The sequence below is a fragment of the Medicago sativa genome, chromosome 3 (genome assembly GCF_051527215.1).
Source record: "Medicago sativa cultivar Bolivia chromosome 3, Bolivia_mono, whole genome shotgun sequence".
NCBI classification, from domain to species: Eukaryota; Viridiplantae; Streptophyta; class Magnoliopsida; order Fabales; family Fabaceae; genus Medicago; species Medicago sativa.
In genome coordinates, this window is record NC_140751.1 from 23520228 (window position 1) to 23540817 (window position 20590).

Genomic DNA, 20590 nt, shown 5'->3' on the forward strand with positions numbered 1-20590 from the left:
ACTTCTACATTGCATCAGAAGCTCAAGTTCATGAGGAATAGTAAGATTGTCACTGTGCATGGTGAAGAGGCATTTCTAGTTAGCCAAGTATCATCCTTCTCTTGTGTTGAAGCAGGGTCCGCTGAAGGGACATCGTTTCAAGGCTTGACTGTCGAGGGCGCAGAGCCCCGGAGGGCTGGTACTAGCATGGCTTCACTGAAAGACGCCCAGAAGGCTGTTCAAGCCGGGCAAGCTGCTGGCTGGGGCAAAGTGATTCAGATTCTGGAAAACAAGCGTAAAGAGGGCCTTGGATTCTCTCCAACATCTGCTGTTTCAAAGGGAACCTTCTACAGTGCTGGGTTCATCAATGCTATTGCTGAAGATGCTGCTGAAAGAGGTCACGTGCCTACATTTGTTATACCAGGAGGCACTGTGAGAAATTGGGAAGCCATTGATGTCCCTTTAGTCATGCATGCTTCCATGTAATGTGTTTTGTTGCTCATGTTTTTTGTTTTCGAAATAACAATCCTTTCGCTCTGCCCAAGGCGAAAGTGATATCATTGTAAGGGCATGTTTGTTTCGGCATTGCCGTTATCAATAAAAGTTGTCGTCTTTCTCACGACTCTTTGTTTTTTACTTTTTAGTGCCTTTTTCTTGGAAATAATGGTAATGCCAGAAAAAACCAAAACATCAGTATTTTTCTTATTAATTTCAAAAATCTGCATGAAAAACTTTTTCTAAAATCATCCCAATCATATTATGCAGATTGAACCATAATAAACCCGTTGAACACAGTGACCCTATGGTTCATCCAAATTTTGAATTCCCTGTATATGAAGCTGAAGATGAGGATGATGATGAAGAGATACCATATGAGATCACTCGACTGCTTGAGCAAGAAAGAAGAGCCATTCAGCCTCACCAGGAAGAGATTGAGCTTATCAACCTGGGTACTGAAGAAAACAAGCGAGAGATCAAGATTGGTGCCGCACTTGAGCCAGAAGTGAAAAGGAAGATTACTCAGCTTCTCCACGACTATCCAGATGTCTTTGCATGGTCTTATGAAGATATGCCGGGTCTAGATCCCAAGATTGTGGAACATCGGATACCGACAAGACCTGAATGTCCTCCTGTCAAACAGAAATTGAGAAGGTCTCGTCCAGACATGGCTCTTAAGATCAAAGCTGAGGTGCAAAAGCAAATTGATGCGGGTTTCCTCATGACAGCTGAATACCCTGAGTGGATTGCCAACGTCGTACCAGTACCAAAGAAAGATGGGAAAGTTCGAATGTGTGTTGATTACAGAGATCTGAACAAAGCCAGTCCAAAAGATAACTTCCCATTGCCTCATATTGATGTGCTTGTTGACAATACTGCTCAATCCAAAGTGTTCTCCTTTATGGATGGTTTCTCTGGTTATAATCAAATACGAATGTCTCCTGAAGATAGAGAAAAGACGTCCTTCATCACTCCATGGGGAACGTTCTGTTATAAAGTAATGTCGTTTGGCTTGATAAATGCTGGTGCTACCTATCAAAGAGGCATGACAACTTTGTTTCATGATATGATTCACAAAGAAATTGAAGTATATGTTGATGATATGATTGTAAAGTCAAGTGATGAAGAGCAACATGTTGTGTATTTGAAAAAGATGTTTGAAAGATTGAGAAAGTACAAGCTGCGATTGAATCCTAATAAATGCACATTTGGTGTAAGATCTGGAAAGTTGCTAGGCTTCATTGTCAGCCAAAGAGGCATCGAAGTTGACCCTGACAAAGTCCGAGCCATCAGAGAGATGCCGGCCCCTCAAACTGAGAAGCAAGTCAGAGGTTTCCTCGGACGTCTGAATTATATTTCAAGATTCATATCTCACATGACTACTACTTGTGGTCCCATTTTCAAATTGCTCAGAAAGAATCAGCCTGTTGTATGGAATGATGAATGCCAGGAAGCTTTTGAGAGCATCAAAGAATACCTGTTGGAACCACCTATCCTTGTCCCGCCAGTGGAAGGAAGGCCTTTGATTATGTATCTGTCAGTGTTGGATGATTCAGTGGGCTGTGTTCTCGGGCAGCAAGATGAGACTGGTAAGAAAGAGCATGCTATCTACTATCTGAGCAAGAAGTTCACTGACTGCGAGACTCGGTATACAATGCTTGAAAAGACCTGTTGTGCTTTAGCCTGGGCTGCCAAACGCCTGCGTCATTATATGGTGAATCATACCACTTGGTTGATATCCCGAATGGATCCAATCAAGTACATCTTTGAAAAGCCTGCTGTTACTGGAAAGATTGCGCGTTGGCAAATGTTGTTGTCTGAATATGATATTGTGTACAAAGCTCAGAAAGCAATCAAAGGAAGTGTCCTTGCTGAGCATCTTGCTTGTCAACCTCTTGATGATTACCAGCCAATTAAATTTGATTTCCCTGATGAAGAAGTTATGTATCTGAAGGCAAAAGACTGTGAAGAGCCACTGATTAATGAAGGGCCAGATCCCAATAGCAAATGGGGATTGGTGTTTGATGGAGCTGTTAATGTTTATGGTAAAGGAATTGGAGCCATCATTGTAACTCCGCAGGGGCACCACATTCCTTTCACCGCTCGAATAACTTTTGAATGCACGAACAATATAGCTGAATACGAAGCATGCATCTTGGGCATTGAAGAAGCCCTTGACCTGAGAATCAAACACCTTGACATCTATGGAGATTCTGCACTTGTTATTAATCAGATAAAGGGTGAATGGGAGACTCATCATGAGAAGCTAATCCCATACCGTGACTATGCAAGACGCCTGTTGACATACTTTGCAAAGGTTGAGCTGCACCACATCCATCGGGATGAAAACCAGATGGCTGATGCTCTCGCTACTTTGTCTTCCATGTTTCGTGTGAATCACTGGAATGATGTGCCTGTGATCAAGGTGCAGCGTCTTGATAGACCCGCCCATGTGTTTACTATTGAAAATATGCCAGATCAAGCTGATAGAGATGTGAATGATAAAAAGCCTTGGTATTACAACATCAAACAATTCTTGCAGAATCGTGAATATCCACCTGGTGCTTCCGACAGGGATAAAAAGACTTTGAGACGATGGGCTAGTAGATTCTTTCTAGACGGAGAAATCCTATACAAGAGGAACTATGACCTGGTTTTGTTAAGATGTGTTGACAAGCAAGAAGCTGAGAAGTTGATGTATGATGTACATGACGGTACTTTTGGGACCCATGCTTCGGGTCACACCATGTCAAGAAAACTGTTAAGAGCCGGCTATTACTGGATAACTATGGAGCGTGACTGCCACAAACATGCTAAGAGATGCCACAAATGTCAAATTTATGCTGACAAAGTCCATGTGCCTCCACACGCTCTCAATGTTATATCTTCCCCATGGCCTTTCTCTATGTGGGGCATTGACATGATCGGAAGAATTGAACCAAAGGCTTCCAATGGACATCGTTTCATTCTAGTGGCAATCGATTATTTCACCAAGTGGGTCGAAGCTGCCTCCTATGCCAATGTGACCAAGCAAGTGGTTGTCAAGTTTATCAAGAATAACATCATCTGTCGATATGGTGTTCCCAACAAGATCATCACTGACAACGGTTCCAATCTGAACAATAGCATGATGCAAGCTTTATGTGAAGAATTCAAAATTGAACATCACAACTCTTCTCCTTATAGACCTCAGATGAATGGTGCAGTTGAGGCCGCTAACAAGAACATCAAGAAAATTGTTCAGAAGATGGTCACTACTTACAAAGACTGGCATGAAATGCTACCTTTTGCCTTGCATGGTTACCGTACTACAGTGCGCAGTTCAACCGGGGCAACCCCTTTCTCTCTAGTATATGGCATGGAAGCAGTTCTCCCTCTGGAAGTGGAGATTCCATCTCTTCGAGTGATCATGGAAGCGAAATTAACTGAGGCTGAATGGTGTCAAAGTCGGTATGACCAGTTGAATCTGATTGACGAGAAACGTATGAATGCTATGACTCATGGACAGTTGTATCAAGTGCGAATGAAGAATGCCTTTGACAAGAAAGTCCGACCTCGAGAATTCAAGGAAGGCGAACTTGTATTGAAAAGAAGGATAAGTCAGCAACCCGACCCAAGGGGCAAGTGGACACCTAACTATGAAGGTCCTTATGTTGTCAAGAAGGCCTTCTCTGGTGGTGCTTTGATTCTTACACACATGGATGGTGTCGAACTCCCAAATCCTGTTAATGCCGATATAGTCAAGAAATACTTTGTCTAAAAAGAAAAGAACAGCGTGGTAGGTCGAAAACCCGAAAGGGCGGCCTAGGCAAAAATGCGCTTCCCGGTGGATCGAAAACCCGAAAGGGCGATCCAGGCAAAAGTTAGGGACAAAAAAAAATGAATATGAAAAAGCTCGCTGAGATTGTACGCAACTCAGGCAAGAATGAGCGCCTCGATGAGCCGAAAACCCGAAAGGGCGGTTCATGCAAAAATGAGGTTGACAATAAAGACAAGTAACTATATCTGGCAAATCATCACCACCCCTTGGGGCATCTGCAACTGTCAATGATCTTCTTCATCAGAGGCTTCTGTACTTGTGGATTCAAAATTTCTATGAAATGTAGCGGTCATCGTGTTCAATGTATCACCAACCAATAAAATTACCATTTTCCAAGCTTTGTAAATCCGTGAAGCCATGCCTTTGGCTGACTTTCACTCTTCTACATCAATTTGAGCCTTTCTATTGTTTGAAACTCTATTTTTCTTTCTACTTTCAATGCTATATGCAAAACATTTTCTGTCTATTTTGATAATGTTAATGTCTGAAACAAACATTTTTGAAAATTGAAAAATCTTTTTCTGTCTATTTTGAAAGCAAACCTGAGCAATAAGGTACATTTCAATGAAACATGCATGAATGAATGAATGTCAATGTCTATTTCAATACATGTTACAAGCAGGTTACTCCCCAAGATGATCTGTGGTCAATAGCAAGAATGAAAAAATAGAATGAAAGTGAAAAAAAAATGGAAAAAAGAAAATAAAAAGCTCGCTAAGTTGAAAACCCGAAAGGGCGGCTTAGGCAAAAATGAGCACCCCGCTGATTGACAACCTATGAAGGCAATTCAGGCAAAAATGGGGCAATGAAAAGAATCTTTACTCCCCGGTGAATCGAAAACCCGAAAGGGCGGTTCAGGCAAAATGGGTTTGAAAATGAAAAATGAAAGAATGAAATATTGAAAAGCATTGACCACAGATGCGAACATCCAATGTTTACCTAGCACTGACACGCCTAGCAACGGCGACCTGTATCCAAGAACCTTCCAAAGGCCCTCCTTTACAAGTCTTATTGCCCTCAGCCATGGTTTCGATACGTCTCTCAACAACGGTCTCTCCAAAGAGGTTTTTCCCCTGTGAATATGTCGCAGCACGAGCCACTACGTGCCCAATCTTCCAATGTCTTGTCTGCCTTTGTGAAATTTCTCTGACAAATTGCCAACCAATCATGCATTTCAAGCATCCATACATGCATAATCATGCATTTTATGTGCTCATACATCCAATAATCTTGCTATATCATACGTACATGTTGCATATCCAACTGTCAGCTGTCAAAATTCAATGTCAATACCCAATGTCAATATCAATGTTAATGTCAATGTCAAATGTCAAATGTTAATGTCAATGTCAAATGTCAAATGTTAATGTCAATGTCAGCTGACAAATGTCAATGTCAAATGTCAATGTTAATGTTAATGTCAAATGTCAATGCCAATGTCAATGTCAATGCCAATGTCAATGTCAATGTCAATGTTAATGTCAAATGTCAATGTCAATGTCAATGTTAATGTCAAATGCCAATGTCAATGTCAATGTCAATGTCAAATGCCAATGTCAAATGCCAATGTCAATGTCAATGCCAATGTCAAATGCCAATGTCAATGTCAATGTTAATGTCAAATGCCAATGTCAATGTCAATGTTAATGTCAATGTCAATGCCAATGTCAATGTCAATGTTAATGTCAATGTCAATGTCAATGTCAATGCCAATGTCAATGTCAATGTCAATGTCAATAGCCAATGTCAAAGTCAATGTCAATGTCAATGTCAATGTCAATATCAAATGTCAATGTCAATGCCAAATGTCAATATCAAATGTCAATGTCAAATGTCAAATGTCAATGTCAATGTCAATGTCAAATGTTAATATCAAATGTCAATGTTAATGTCAAATGCCAATGTCAATGTTAATGTCAAATGCCAATGTCAATGTCAATGTCAATGTTAATGTCAAATGCCAATGTCAATGTCAATGTCAATGCTAATGTCAATTTCAACTGTCAATTCAGTTCAAATCAATGTCAATTTACTTTTGGGCCAACAAAAATGGTCATGTCTATTTTCAAATCAAGTCAATGACAATTTACCCTCAATCGGTATCTTGTTAAACCAGACTTTCAATTTGTATCTTGTTACTGGTCAAGTGCCAGGTTCAATTCAAAAAGAACCACTTGTACCTGCTTATATGTCTATGTCTCCGGTCAAACGGCAAGTTCGATCCAGAGAACAGTTTGTACCCTTTGCGTATGTTTTGTTATCGGTCAAACGGCAAGTTCGATCCAAAGAACAGTTTGCACCAACTTACATGTTGTGATATTAATCAAGTGGCAAGTTCGATCCAAAGAACAGCTTGTATCTACCTTTTGTCTATGCTTCCGGTCAAGTGGCAAGTTCGATCCAAAGAACAGCTTGTACCCGTTTCTTGTTTGTATTTCCTCGGTCAAGTGGCAAGTTCGATCCAAAGAACAGCTTGTACCCGTCTCTTGTTTGTATTTCCTCGGTCAAGTGGCAAGTTCGATCCAAAGAACAGCTTGTACCCGTCTCTTGTTTGTATTTCTCGGTCAAGTGGCAAGTTCGATCCAAAGAACAGCTTGTACCTGTCTATTTGTTGCCCGTTCTTTCTACCTTGATGTCTATAAATCCCTTGGTGGTATGACACAGCCCGTAGATTCCGGTTTGATTGTCTTGCATTCATAAATGAAATGTTGCATGGCATTCATGTTTTTTTGAAAATCTGAAAACGTATTTTTATGTCCAAAAGCAGTGCAAATGTTAATATTTAAGTATCTTCGTCCCGTCAACTCTAAGACTTCGTCTCTTGACTCCCCGGACAAAGAAACTTAAATAGGGGCAGCTGTTACACCCTAATTTTGGACCTAAAAATACTTGTTCAATTCTTCTTTTCTTGCATTATAAGTCATTTGATATGTCTCTGATTAATTGCATCGTTCTCTGCATTTTATTTCAATGTTGTTTGCAAAATTCACATAAAAGGGTATTTTAGTCATTTCCTGCATTCAACTCATTTTAATCCTTGAAAATTGTTTGAGTCTTTTAAATTGTATAAGTCCTTGTTTCAATCTCATGTCAAAATTCATTTCAAAAAAATATCAGTTGAGTCATTTTTTTAGTCAGTTTAGCCCCTAGGGGCATTTTGGTCATTTCCCATGATAAAATCTCTTCCAATCTTTTAGAACTTGTTTGAGTCCTCTCAAATAGTTTGAATAAGTCTTCATTTCAATTCTATGTCAAAATCCATTTTTAATTTGCATTTGAAGTCATTTTGAGTCAGTTTTGCCCCTAGGGGCATTTTAGTCTATTCATGTGTCAAAACTCTGTTTAAACTCTTAAATTTGTCTCTGAGTCTTTTAAGTTGTTTGTATAAGCTCTTGCTTTAATTCCCTGTTAAAAATCCATTTTAAAATTGCATCTGAGTCATTTTTAGTCGTTTTAGTCCCTAGGGGCGTTTTGGTCATTTCACATAATATTTCTGATTCGTTTTAATCTGCTTTGTTGTTTTTAATCGTCTCGTTTTACGTTAATTTTCAATTTACTTTTTCAATTCAATTTTAGTTTAATTTTCATTTTAATCCTCGTACTTTTGTTATTTACATTTTAATCCCTTTTAAGTTTATTAGAGTCCAAGTGCCATGTGTCCAAATGCTATTGGTCCTTGAGAGTAGAGGTGTCAATAGAGCCCCAAAATGCAAAGCCCCACTTAAAAAGCCCACATTAAGCCCCATTTTTGTTGGCCCCCTTCTTAAAATAAATTTGTTTGGCCCCAGCCCACTAAAATTAATTTTTTTGTGGGCTTAGTGACAAAGGCTTCAAGGCCCATTAACTATAAACTTTATCTTTGCAAAAAAAAAAAAACTACTATGATAAAAATATTTATAAAAAAACAAATAATATATATAAAGATTTTATATTTTTTTATTAATTTAAAAATCAACCACCGCCGGAGCTCCGGCAACCACCGCACCGACCACCACCGGAGCTCCGGCAGCCACCGCGCCGGCCGCCGTCAACCACCACTTTTCGCCGGAAAATTTCTGGTGCGCCACCGTGGGTCGCCGGAGCTCCGCCGCCGGAACCACCGCGGTCAGCCGGAGCTCCGGCGTTGACCTCTGTTGTTGACCGAACAGCATTTTCCAAAAAAAAAAAACTGAAAAAAGATGGGGCCTTGTGGGCTGATGTATATTTTTTAGGGCTTAACACTATTGGGGCCTATGTAAAAGGGGGCCAATTTTCTGTTGTTCTTTTTAAACCCCCTTTACATGTGGGCTGGGGCTGAAAATTCCAAGCCATACCAAATTGACAGCTCTACTTGAGAGTTTGTTACAAGTCTAGTGCCACATGTCTCATTCCAATTGGTCCAAGGCTTACAACATCACCTATATAAGTCAAAGTCAAGGTCAAGATTCAACATTCAATCATTTTTCACAAAAAAATCACAAAAATTCATAACTTATTTTCTCCCAATTTTCCCTCTCCTCTAACTAATTTTCTCTCATCCCTAACAAACTTCCACCACCCTAACTAACTTCTTCCACCACCTTCAACCACCACTCAACCACCCTAACTAACTTTCTCATCCTCTATCTCCACCCTAACAAACTCTAACCACCTCCATCTTCATCTTCAACCTCCATCATCACCACCGAACCTCCATAATCACCACCACAAATCCTCCATAACCAAAACCTTCATCAACAACCTTCAACCTCCATAATCCTCAACGTGATTACCGATTCTCCTTTCACACATCTCCGTTTTTTCGTAATGCAGATCAATGCGAACTGATTTCAAGGGAAATCGGTGCATGTCATCCAAGTTTGGTTCATGTAGCGATTACTCTTGATGTTGAGTATCTTCGTGGTTCAATCGCTGCAGTGCATTCCATTCTTTATCACGCTTCTTGTCCAGAGAACGTTTTTTCTCTTTTCACTTCCTTGTTACAGATACGGATCTGGAAACATTGGTTCGAACAACTTTTCCGCAGTTGAAATTCAAGGTGTATTATTTCGATCGGAACATTGTTAAGAATTTGATTTCAACTTCTGTGAGACAAGCACTTGAACAGCCTTTGAATTACGCAAGAAATTATCTTGCGGATCTCGTAGAAAGTTGTGTGAAAAGAGTGATTTACTTGGATTCAGATCATGTTTTACAAGACGATATTGCAAAGCCGGTGGAATACTGATTTAGGGTCGAATACAATCGGAGCACCGCAATATTGTCATGCTAATTTCACAAAGTTTTTCACGGCGGCGTTTTGGTCGGACCCGGTGTTTTCAACGACGTCTGAGAAGAGGAAAGCTTGTTACTTTAACACTGGGGTGATGGTGATGGATCTAGTGAAGTGAAGGAAGAAAAGAGTGCCGGCAACCCAGAAGAAGGTGCGAGGAAGAAGAAGAAGAAGTGACGGAGAAGAGAAGAAAGGAGTGCCGCAAATCTGCAGAAGGAAAGAGGAAGAAGAAGAAAAGAAGAAGTGTTGTGTGGCTTCAAGAAGAATTGAGTTTGGGCCTGGGCCTCATTCTTGCTCTTTGCTGCATTTTGCTATCCGCATGCTACTTCTTGCCAGGTACACCCCTGTTTGCTCCAAATTAATTGGTAAAATTACTAACTTTTTTTTTCTAGTTGTTCTTCTTAATATTTTTGTTAATTCTTGATGTGTTTTATATGTTAAAATTGCTTAGAAAAATATATGTGTAAGGCGTAATTGATATCGTTAGTTTTTTAGTTCTTGTTGAATGTTTTGTTAAAATGTAGATAAAAATTCTATATGCTTTGATCCTTTTGATTGTCTCTTGATCATTTTCAGATTTGAATCTTGTTCTTGAAAACGTAAAAAATGTGTGTACTATCTTTTGTTAGTTTCAATTTTCTTTGCAAGTTGTTAATAATGGTTCCTTTTTTTTACTTGCACTTTGTTTGATTTTCTTGCCTATAAAAACGCTCCAAAAAAATGGGTGCCATGCCTTGTAAATTTGTTCTATCTTTTACTTGTGATTCGGTTAATTTTTTCTTGCACTCGAAAATGATTCTAAATGTGTGTTATGATAGATTTTTTTTTACCCCATGTCTTGGTACTTTTCTTGCCTAAAAAACGCTTCAAACATGTGTTTAATTGCAATTTTCTTGTTCTATGACTCGGCTGAAATTCTTGCTTCCAAGATGTATGAAATGCCATATGTGAATTTGCCTCTTGTATTTTCTATGTTCCTATACTTTTTACCATTTCAAGTGCTTATAAAAACTTTCCAAAAATTCTATGTGATTGTATATACTTCTAGTGCATTTTGTTAGTTTTTGTTTTCTTGTCTTTTCTACCATTTCTTTTATGCAATATTTCCATCATTTCATGCATTTTTGTCCACTAACCCCTTTATTTCCATCTTGTGTTTTTTTATCTTCATTTTCCTTACCATTTAAAATTCATGCAAGATTTAGAATGTAAAACTTAGGAATTTTTTTGTAATATTTTTTCTTATGCAAATTTAATTTCTTGGCAAAGAGGCCATAGAATGTATCTAGGCCAATGATGTAAAGGACAATGGACTCTAATGATGTACACCGACACAAGCACCGACACATGCACACACATCACTATATAGTTAGAATATGCATGTTTAGATGTATGCTTAGGATTGTATGTTTAGATGAATGCCTAGGGTTTATACTTAGAGAAAAATCAATTTCCCAAAAAAATATGAACAACATCATTCAAACCATTTTCATAATAAACCTTGGGGTCAAAACCCCATTGAATTTTCCTTTTATTTTCTTAATCAAAAATTCAATGAAAATAATCAAACTTTGACTTCTTTTTGCAATTCACTAATCCAACCTCACAATTTCCTAATCTCATGCCCTTGAGGCCTCTTTCTATTCTTCAAACTCCAATTTTCAAACTTAAAATCAACAAACAAAAACAAAAACATTTTTGGAAGAGAACTACGGTGGATTTGATCCCTTAATCGGGTACGTAGGCAAGGAATCAAAATTCCTTCAATTCAACTAAAATAAAAATCCAAAAACATTCTTCTCCCTCCAATTCTTCACTTAGCAAACTTTAGGTTTAATAAATACTTTTCAAAATAGCATTTAAAAATAAAGCGCACGCGTAGAAATTAAAGACGGTTCCTATAGGGTACTATAGTCGTTATGGGTGCCTAACACCTTCCCATAGCGAAAACAACTCCCGGACCTCGATTCTCAAGGGTTTTGCTTACTTTTTCCCTTCCCAAGAAAAAATAAGATATCACCGGTTTAAAAGGTTCAAACGTAATCAATGTTTGACACCCGAAAACCAAGATAAAACAGTGTGTTTTTGGTTGGGAATTGTAGAATTCGATGTAGAAGGGTATTTTAGTCATTTTGGACTTAGGGGCATTTTGGTCATTTTGAGAGTAGGGGTAATTTTGTAATTTTGGATGAGGATTATTATTTTGAGTGATAGTAAGAATGTTATTTTACCAAGTTACTAGAGAGCATGTAGTAATTATTTTATTTACCGGTAAGTGACTGTTAGTGTTGTAATTTACCATTAAGTGAGTAGTGACATTTTGGGTGTGAGAATAGAAATGGGTTAGGCCCATTAAGGTTTGAGAGATAAGCCCAATTGAATAGAGCACAAATTTAAACTCTAGTTGTTGGTGAAAATTAGGTTTCACAACATTATTCATTTCATTTCATTTGGGAAGAGAAGAGATAGAGACTAGAGACAACAACAAGAGCAAGGGCTAGAGCTAGAAGAGGGGATTCAACACCTAGGAGCTTAGGTGAGGCTTGAATTAAAGATTCTTGGTGTTAGAGGTAAGGGGGTTAGTTTTTAATCATAATTTCATCATTTTTCATTTAAACCAATTTTTATGAAATTGATAAATTGAATCCAATTGCTCTGAATTCGTGCATAATTGTTGCTGTTATAATTGAGAACATTATTTGTATGATAATTGCATGTTAGTATGTGAATTAACCTGTTGAAATGTGCATTTGTGGGTATATTGTGTTCTTGAGCAATGTTGATGAAAAATGAGGTTGTGATGTTGAATTGTGCATGAATTTGTGTTCATTAGTTGTTGTTGATGATTATTGAACTGTTGGAATCAAAATTTTGTAACTGGAAACATTGTTTGTGGATTCATGAGAAGATTTGTGGTTATGTTGATGTTTTGAAAGAATTTGGTGAATTGGATGAAATGAGTTATGTTGTTGTTTTTAATGCTTAAATCAAGTTTGTTTAAGTGTATTGAACCTGTTTTGACCCATAAACACTTTCTGAAAGTTGATTTGGGAGTTGGGGTTTTGAAAATTGGGATTTTGGGCAAAAATGGTGTAAAAACCCGAAACTTCTGGGAAATTTCGCAAGAACGGCGCTAATAGCGAAACTGTCTGGACAAGTTTTGCTAATAGCGAAGATTTCGCTAATAGCGAAATTGTCTGGCAATTTCGCTAATAGCGCAGATTTCGCTAATAGCGAAATTGCCCAGAAACAGTTTTCTGTTTTGATTGTTTTGAGCTTTGGGGGACCAATCCAATACTTCTAAAATGTTTATTTGGACTTAATTAATACCTGTTTACACCTTTAATCCTACTGGAACAAGATTTTAGTGGGTTTGGACTTGAATTTATGAAAATCGTCTAACTTTTGTGAAAACGGTCCAAACGTCAATTTTTCCAAGAACTCGTTTTCTCCGGAAATTGAAGTGGGATTAGAGTTGTACGTTGTTTATATGATTTTTAAAAATGGATGTGATTGGTTCTATCAAGTTTGAACTTGCTTTGCTTTGAAAATGAAAAGATTTTGTGAAAAGTGAAAAAGTGAGACAAACTTTGAGTTTTTCTTGAATTAGTCGTTTTGGCCGATGAAATGATTATGTATCCTCTACTGCACCCATAAGTGACTTGTGAGAATACATGGCATAGGTAATTGAGCTTGTAGGGTTGGTTTTGATTCATAACTTCTATTATTTTTAAATGGTGACTTTGGAGAACGGACTTAGTAGAAATGAACCTTGATGAGCTAAAGTCTTATGAATCTTTTGTGAATGGTCACATATGATTAAATAACTGTGTTGAATGATTATGGAAGGTTGAGAATGATGTTCATCGTAAATTGTTGTGCTATTCCATTTTACTTGATTTATGTGATGTAAATGGAAATGAATTATGAATCGATGTTGATGAATGTTGATGAATTTTATGTGAGGTGTAATTGTTGAATGTATGGGCATGATTCTTGATAATGCAATGTTGTTGAGTTGTTGAAATGTAAAGGGAGGTGTACTTTTACATTGTTGTTGATAGTTGTTGGAGTTGTGCATTATCGAGTCATTGCTATATGTCCATGCATCATACCATGTTGTGGTTGTTGTTGAAATGTAAAAGGACGTGTACTTTTACATAGTAAGAGGAGGTGTACTCTTACTTAGATGTTTTTGTGGCATCTATTGTTGTTGATCTGGTACCACATGCATATATGTGTCAAGTCTAGGCGCATTGCATAAATTGAATTGTCAGATTGTTGTGTTTGAGATTGTTACTGATGGGTGGTAAGTGTGGACTTGTATTGCTTGTATGATTGAATGATTGATGTTGAACATGCATGCAAATACTTATGAATTCTTTATAATTATATCTGATTATGATTAATGTAATACTTACCCCCAGTGGTTTCGACCGCCTACCTGTCTGTATGGATGGGTAGACGTTGTGCAGGACTAGATGCTTGGTGAGTTTGCTTGTTGGATGTTTGGACGACGGGAGCTTTCTCCGTTGTCGTGTCAGTGTCGTAGTATCTAGGCTCTGATTAGGATTAGTGTCTGGTTGTTATTTTTGATTCTGTGGCTATGTTGTTACTATTGTCCACTTGTCGGACTTGGAGTATTTTCATATGAGGATTTATTGACCATGGCATGTATATGTTGAAGTTATGATTTGAATTCCGCTGTGACCGTTGAAATATTATATATATGCATGATATTATTTGGTTTGTTTTGAGACGTAGCATCTATTTCTAGAATATTTCTGATGTATTCGCGCGTTTTACCGCTTAATAGAAATAGGGTGTTACACTAGCTTTGTTCTAAAAGTGGCCAAGAGCCACAATTGGAACAACCAAATGGGGCCAGGTATGATCAAGCTACTACCAGGTTGGAATTCTTTGATGCTTGTCACTGCTTGATTCAGATTTTCATACAAGGATCCTAAGATAAGTTTGCTTAAACATACATCTCTTCCCTCATGTAACTGTATTGCAAGGGTTGTAAACTTCTTAGGAATTTGTATAGACCTCGAGCAAAAAATGTACATGGATAACCAGTAAGTGTGGAAGGCTACATGTTCCGTGTCCGTCACTTTTTCACTCAAAGTGACACGATGGTCTAGTATGAAAAGACCATAGGCAGGTCTAGCGAAATAAAAAGTGATATCTAAATCCTGGTTGTCTGGATCGAAAGTTTGGCCTACATGTTTTAGACCAGTAAGACCAGCTACATCTAATTAGGGATGGCAATGGGTACCCCATGGGTAGGGTATTATAGTAACCATCCCCATACCCGCGTTTGTAAAAAATACCCGTACCCGAGCCCGTACTCTCACGGGCAACAACTTTAATACCTTTCCACATACCCTATGGCATCTAAGTCCCCATTCCCGCACCCATTACCCGCACTTTAACTATGAAAAGACAATAAAAAACATCACAATTGAAATAAAACTATGATCCAATTTTTTTTTAATACGTTAAGCAGTTTTTTTTAGGCTTAGGTTTAGGCTTAAATAACTAAATAAATTAATCAATTGTACACTAAAAGTAAATAAATTATTTATCATATTATAAAAATACGTATATGAGGGTTGCGGGGATGGGTAGCATAGTACCCTTACCCGTGCCCATACCCATTTAAATTTTTGGGTATTACCCGGACCCGTGCCCGGACCCATGAAAGCGGGGTTTTACCCTACCCATTGTGGGTATTTTTTGCGGGTATCCATCGGGCCTGGGTCCAATTGCCATCCCTACATCTAATAAAGTAGGTGTTAAACATGCCACATAACAAGTGTAAACTATTGGTTGAAGGGTTCCAAAAATGCAAGCGGAAATTATTATTTCACTATGGTACCTGGGCCCTAACCTAGATAGTTGAATAAGGTCAAAAATTCCCATATCTTTCCATAATATACCTTTCTCCTTCTCCATCTTATCTAACCAACATAGGTACTTCTCATTGTTGTCAATTTTTGGTTCAGTCCTAAATTTAGACTTCAGAAAACTATGGTTATAAGGACCTTTGGTAAAGACTAAAGGCAACCGTTCCTCTGAACTTGGGAAAACAGTGCTAAGTTTTTCTAGATCTTCTTTGTCATCTGGAAGTGGCCCTAGAAATGCATGTTGTGAATTAGGGCAAGAAATGATTACCTGGGACTTCCAGATTTTGTCTTCAGGTTCCTTTATGTCTGGTTCCTTGAAAATTTGAGGGTGACCACTTGGAATTTCTTGAGAAAAATTAACAGTTTCGTCGCGTTTTGAAGTTTGAGAAGATGATCCTTCTACATTCGCCATTGATCAGAATTGGTACCGGTGGAAATGGCGAAACGGATGGTGAGGTTTTTTTCTGAAAATGATTCTGGAATTCGTAAGGGTTTACAGAGGAGTGTGACTTATGAAGAAGAAGGGGGAACAGTAAGTTTTGGAAGTAGAAAGGTAAAAGTGAATACCTTTTGATTTATAGCCATCTGATGTGGACAGATGTCAGCATCAGGTGTTGACAATTTTTATATTTACATTTGGTAGTTTCCAATAAAAAGAACATGGACCACTAGTCATAGTGGGGGCATTATAAGGTTTTCTTTGAACTGCTCCTCTGAATATGACATCATTAAACTATATCTCAATTCAATCTAAAAGAAGAGCAAAAATTTCTTTTTCTTCCCATCTGAGACGGATCGAAAATGATGTTTCTGGGGGGCAATTTGTTAGCCAATAATTCTAAATGGCTATTATTAATGCAGTCAAAGCATTTGACTTTATAGCATCGAGGATATTGTCTTTATTTCGATTTGAAGTAGGATTTGCTGGAGGCTCTCGAAGGGTTTCAATTCGACGGATAAGAAGTTGTCAAAGGCGGTTTTTTCGAGTAGAGTCAAGACCCATTCGAAATTCAAATTGAATGGATAAGAATTGGACGTTTATTTCAGTTATAGTTTGGAAATTCAAAATTAGGTAGTTACTTCTATGATTAGTATAAATAGTAGTTTTTCCTTAGGAAAAAGGGTCACAATTCTATCATACAAAAACTTACACTCAAATTATCCGCATGGAAGAGAGAAACGAGTCACAAGTTGCATTGTATGAATATGTGCACCAATTTACGTTCAATCAAGGAAATTTAAGTCTATTGTTCTTAAGTATTTTTGCAATTTACTTGTTTATCTAAGCAATCTTTACAATTTATTTGTTTCTTTTAAAGCAAATCTTTTTCTTTTCTTTACATCGACTTTGAAACAGTGTGGAACTGGGTTGAATTCGATTGTTCTTCGTTTCTAACTTTAAACTTTTCAACTAAAGATATTAAAACTTCTGGAAATAACAAACACGAAAGGTCCTTAAGATTTACTGGTTGATCTTGCAAGTAAACATTTGTAAACCAGCTATTGTTTACCAAAATTCAGTGTAAACACCCTTACATTAATATAATGTTGTAGGTATCAATGAATGAAATATGAAGTTTACGTGTGATGAAAGTGTGCGCGGATCCAAAAATGGCTTTTATAATTGTATTTGTAATTCAAAATAAGTTTTTTAAAAATGTACTATGGATTGTCTTTACCTTTTGATTTTATTTTATTTTCAAGAATTTCGTTTAAGTTCTTTTAGTATAATGCAAAAATTAATATTTTTTATCAAAAGAAATGTAGTAAATATATACTTTTATTAAAATAGTCACCTTTTTTCCAAATAATAAATTTTATTTAAGTAATGTCTTGGATCTAAATTCGGAGCGTTACAACACCCTTGTGTGTTGAAATATTATTTGTATTTATATTAAGATAATATTTATTGGGATTTAGGGTGTTATACCTTACAAGCATACATAGGCTTAATTGTTCCTTGCAAAAATAATACGAGAGAGATTTACAATTCCTCTAAAAAATTACAAGTGTTATACAAGTGCTACTCCATCACCTTCAAGCATAAGGTTTAACCTCGTATAAACTATCTCACTCGATGTTATCTCACTTGTTGAAAAACAACGACTTAAAAGGCTACTATTTTAAACCGCTCGAACAATCTCACTCCAAACCCAATTCATCATTGAATCAGTTATCTAGTAAAGACGTCCTTCCCGCGAGGGGGACACACTTAAAAATAGAGGACACCAATTCATTCACATTCAATTTATAAAGCCTGCATAAGGACAACTGGTGTCCTTATAATAATGTTTTTCTGATTTATTTTTCTTTGGGTTATAAAGTGTAAGATATTCTTTATGTAATTGCCAATGACAATATGCTTCTTTACCTTCAGCACAATCAAAGTCTTCATTGAATGCATCGAAGCCTCTTTGCACGAAGCCACCATCACAAGCTGGATATTTCCAAATGCCTATGCAATACCATGGATCCGTCTCACCAAACCAATCATACGAACCACAAAATGTGTATTCCACAAACGTATCATTTCTTCCAGGGTGCGTGGTTCCATGCTTAGTGTAACAATTAATTTCTGCTGGATCAGGAAAAAGTTTTTCAACGGTAAGTGTATAAACATTTGCTCCTAAACAAGTCCACCAACTCCATGCATACGTGACTTGACCAAATAATATTAATATTAATCTCTATTATAAACATTTGCCTTAATTTTTTTGAAGAGTACATGTGGCATCTTCACATTCTTCATCTCATTTAACGCTTTCTTATCATCCAATCAAATTGAATTATGACTCATTCATTTTTTTATTAGCCAATCAAGATGAACCATGACTCATTTAGTTTTCATCAACCAATCAAAATTTATCATGCGTTGATTTTTTTCTCTATATATAGACAATTTGTTTTTCATTATTTTCATGTGTCTCTTCCCCCATAATTTTTTTTGTTATTGTAATAAAAAGTATTTTATGTGTTTTAAAAGCATAGAAGTTTAATCATTTGGTTGTAGATTATAGGGTTAATTTTCTTTTTTATTTGTATCTAATTGTTGATTGTTGATGCTACTTTCTCAGGGTTCGATTGGAGAGCATGTGTCTACATTCTACGACTTCATCAACAATATAATTTTTAGTCAAGACAATGTTTTGTATTTGATATAGAATCAAGATGTTAGAGTTTAGATACCTTAGGTTGATTGAATATTTTTAATGAATTGATATGTCGAAAAACTAATCTCAATAAATTGATTTAGTTTTTATCTATATTTACTTTTATTAGTGTGTAATTCAAACTAGTGTATGCTTTGCATTATGTTAGGATTAGTTACTTGTTGCTTAAGTAAAAACAGTTTCCCTTATTTTTAGCTAGTGTTAGTTACAGCTTTTGTGGTTACTTGATACTCAAGTAACAAAGAGTTACTCTCTTGTATATAAATATTGTAGCTCTCTTTCAATAATATAGTTTTTTCACAATTCATTATCTTTTCTATTCTTCTCTCTAAAACCCTAACCCTAGATAACTGTTTCTGTTTTTCTGTTTCTTCACCACGAAGAAACCTTCACAAACTTCACATACAACACTGTTATACCCAACAATTAGTATCTAGAGCATAGTTCGGTCCAAGAAGAAGATCAACCATGAATTCCAATGGGAATATTGCTGCGCACTTGCCAGTTCTTGATGGAAAGAAGAATTGGGACAGATGGGTTAAGCAGATGAAAGTGATTTTTGGGTTTCAAGATGTTCTTGAAATTGTTAGCAATGGTTTCGAGCCACTTCCAGAAAATCCCATTGATGTTCAGAGAAACACACACAAAGAAGCCAAGAAGAAAGATTGCAAGGCTCTGTTCTACATTCATCAATGCGTTGACAACAAGGTGTTTGAGAAAATTGTTGATGCAGAAAGTTCAAAGGAGGCATGGGATACACTTGTGAAGTATTTCAGTGGAGATGATAAGGTGAAGAAGATAAAGTTACAGTCTTTGAGAAGACAGTATGAGTTGCTTCAAATGAAGGATGAAGAAAAGATTGAGGATTATTTCTCATCTGTTCTAACAATCACAAATCAGATGAAGCTTTGTGGTGAAACCCTTTCTGATAAGTCAGTTATGGAGAAGATTCTGAGGACTCTCCCATCTCAATTTGATCACTTGGTGATAACGTATTAGGAAACTAAGGATCTGAATGAAGTGAAGATTGAAGAACTTTAAGGAGCATTAGAAGCTCATGAGATGAAGATAACTGGTAGAAAGGTGGAGAAAGATGAGGAACAAGCACTGCTTGCAAGATTCAAGCAAGAAGAATCCAAGAAAGAATTGTGGAAGAAAAGAAAGGGAAAGAATAATCAGAAACAAGGTGATAAACCTGAATCTTCAAAGAATGGAGCTGAATCTTCTTCCAAGAATCAAGGGAAGAAAGATAAAAGAAAGGTATAGTGTTATTGCTGTGAAAAATATAGACATTATGCTTCTGAATGCTGGTTCAATAAAGATAGAAAGGGAAAGAACAAAGAGCAAGAAGCTAATGTGGCTTAAGAAGATTCACATTATGATGCTGATACAGTCATGTTAATGGCTACTACAAGTGATAAAGAGTCAGAAGCAGTATCAGATACTTGGTATCTTGATACTGGATGCTCAAATCACATGACTAGTAAGAAGGAATGGCTGGGTGATTTTGATGATAGCAAGAAAACCAGTGTGAGATTGGCAGATTGCAGAAGTATGAAATCAGAAGGTATGGGAAATGTGACCATACAAGGAAGTGATGGAAAAACAGCAGTGATAGAAGAGGTACTCTATGTTCCTGGAATGAAGTGTAATCTCATGAGTGTAGGTCAGCTCATAGAGAAAGGTTATTTAGTAACTATGGAGGATGAAACCTTAAAGCTGTACAATCCATTGAAGAAGCTCATACTGCAGTCAAGGCTTATAAAGAACAGAACCTTCAAAACCAGCATAGTGAATAAGGAGCAAATCTGATATAAAGCTTCAGTGAAAGATGAAGAATCTGAACTCTGGCATAAAAGGTATGGACACTTGAACTATAGAAGCATATGTTTACTAAAAACAAAGAATATGATCATTGGGGAGTTGAATGTGAAGATCCCTGAAAAATCATCTAGCATTTGTT

The 20590-nt window shown here is 37.0% G+C and overlaps 2 protein-coding genes and 1 pseudogene across 3 annotated transcripts; all 3 read left to right on the forward strand.

The window, feature by feature from the left end:
* The first annotated feature begins 9030 nt into the window (after nucleotides 1-9030).
* On the forward strand, nucleotides 9031-11340 carry LOC146936487 (putative galacturonosyltransferase-like 7 pseudogene; annotated as a pseudogene). Its single transcript, XR_015029973.1, has one exon. The product of XR_015029973.1 is annotated as a putative galacturonosyltransferase-like 7 pseudogene (transcript).
* Nucleotides 11341-19095: 7755 nt separating this feature from the next.
* LOC146936488 (uncharacterized) lies at nucleotides 19096-19626 on the forward strand. The gene has a single exon (XM_085749222.1). It carries the CDS (start codon nucleotides 19096-19098, stop codon nucleotides 19624-19626), a length of 531 nt encoding a protein of 176 aa, XP_085605348.1.
* A 396-nt stretch (nucleotides 19627-20022) lies between these two features.
* On the forward strand, nucleotides 20023-20439 carry LOC146936489 (uncharacterized). Its single transcript, XM_085749223.1, has one exon. The coding sequence runs from the start codon at nucleotides 20023-20025 to the stop codon at nucleotides 20437-20439; it is 417 nt and encodes a 138-aa protein (XP_085605349.1).
* Nucleotides 20440-20590: the final 151 nt, after the last annotated feature.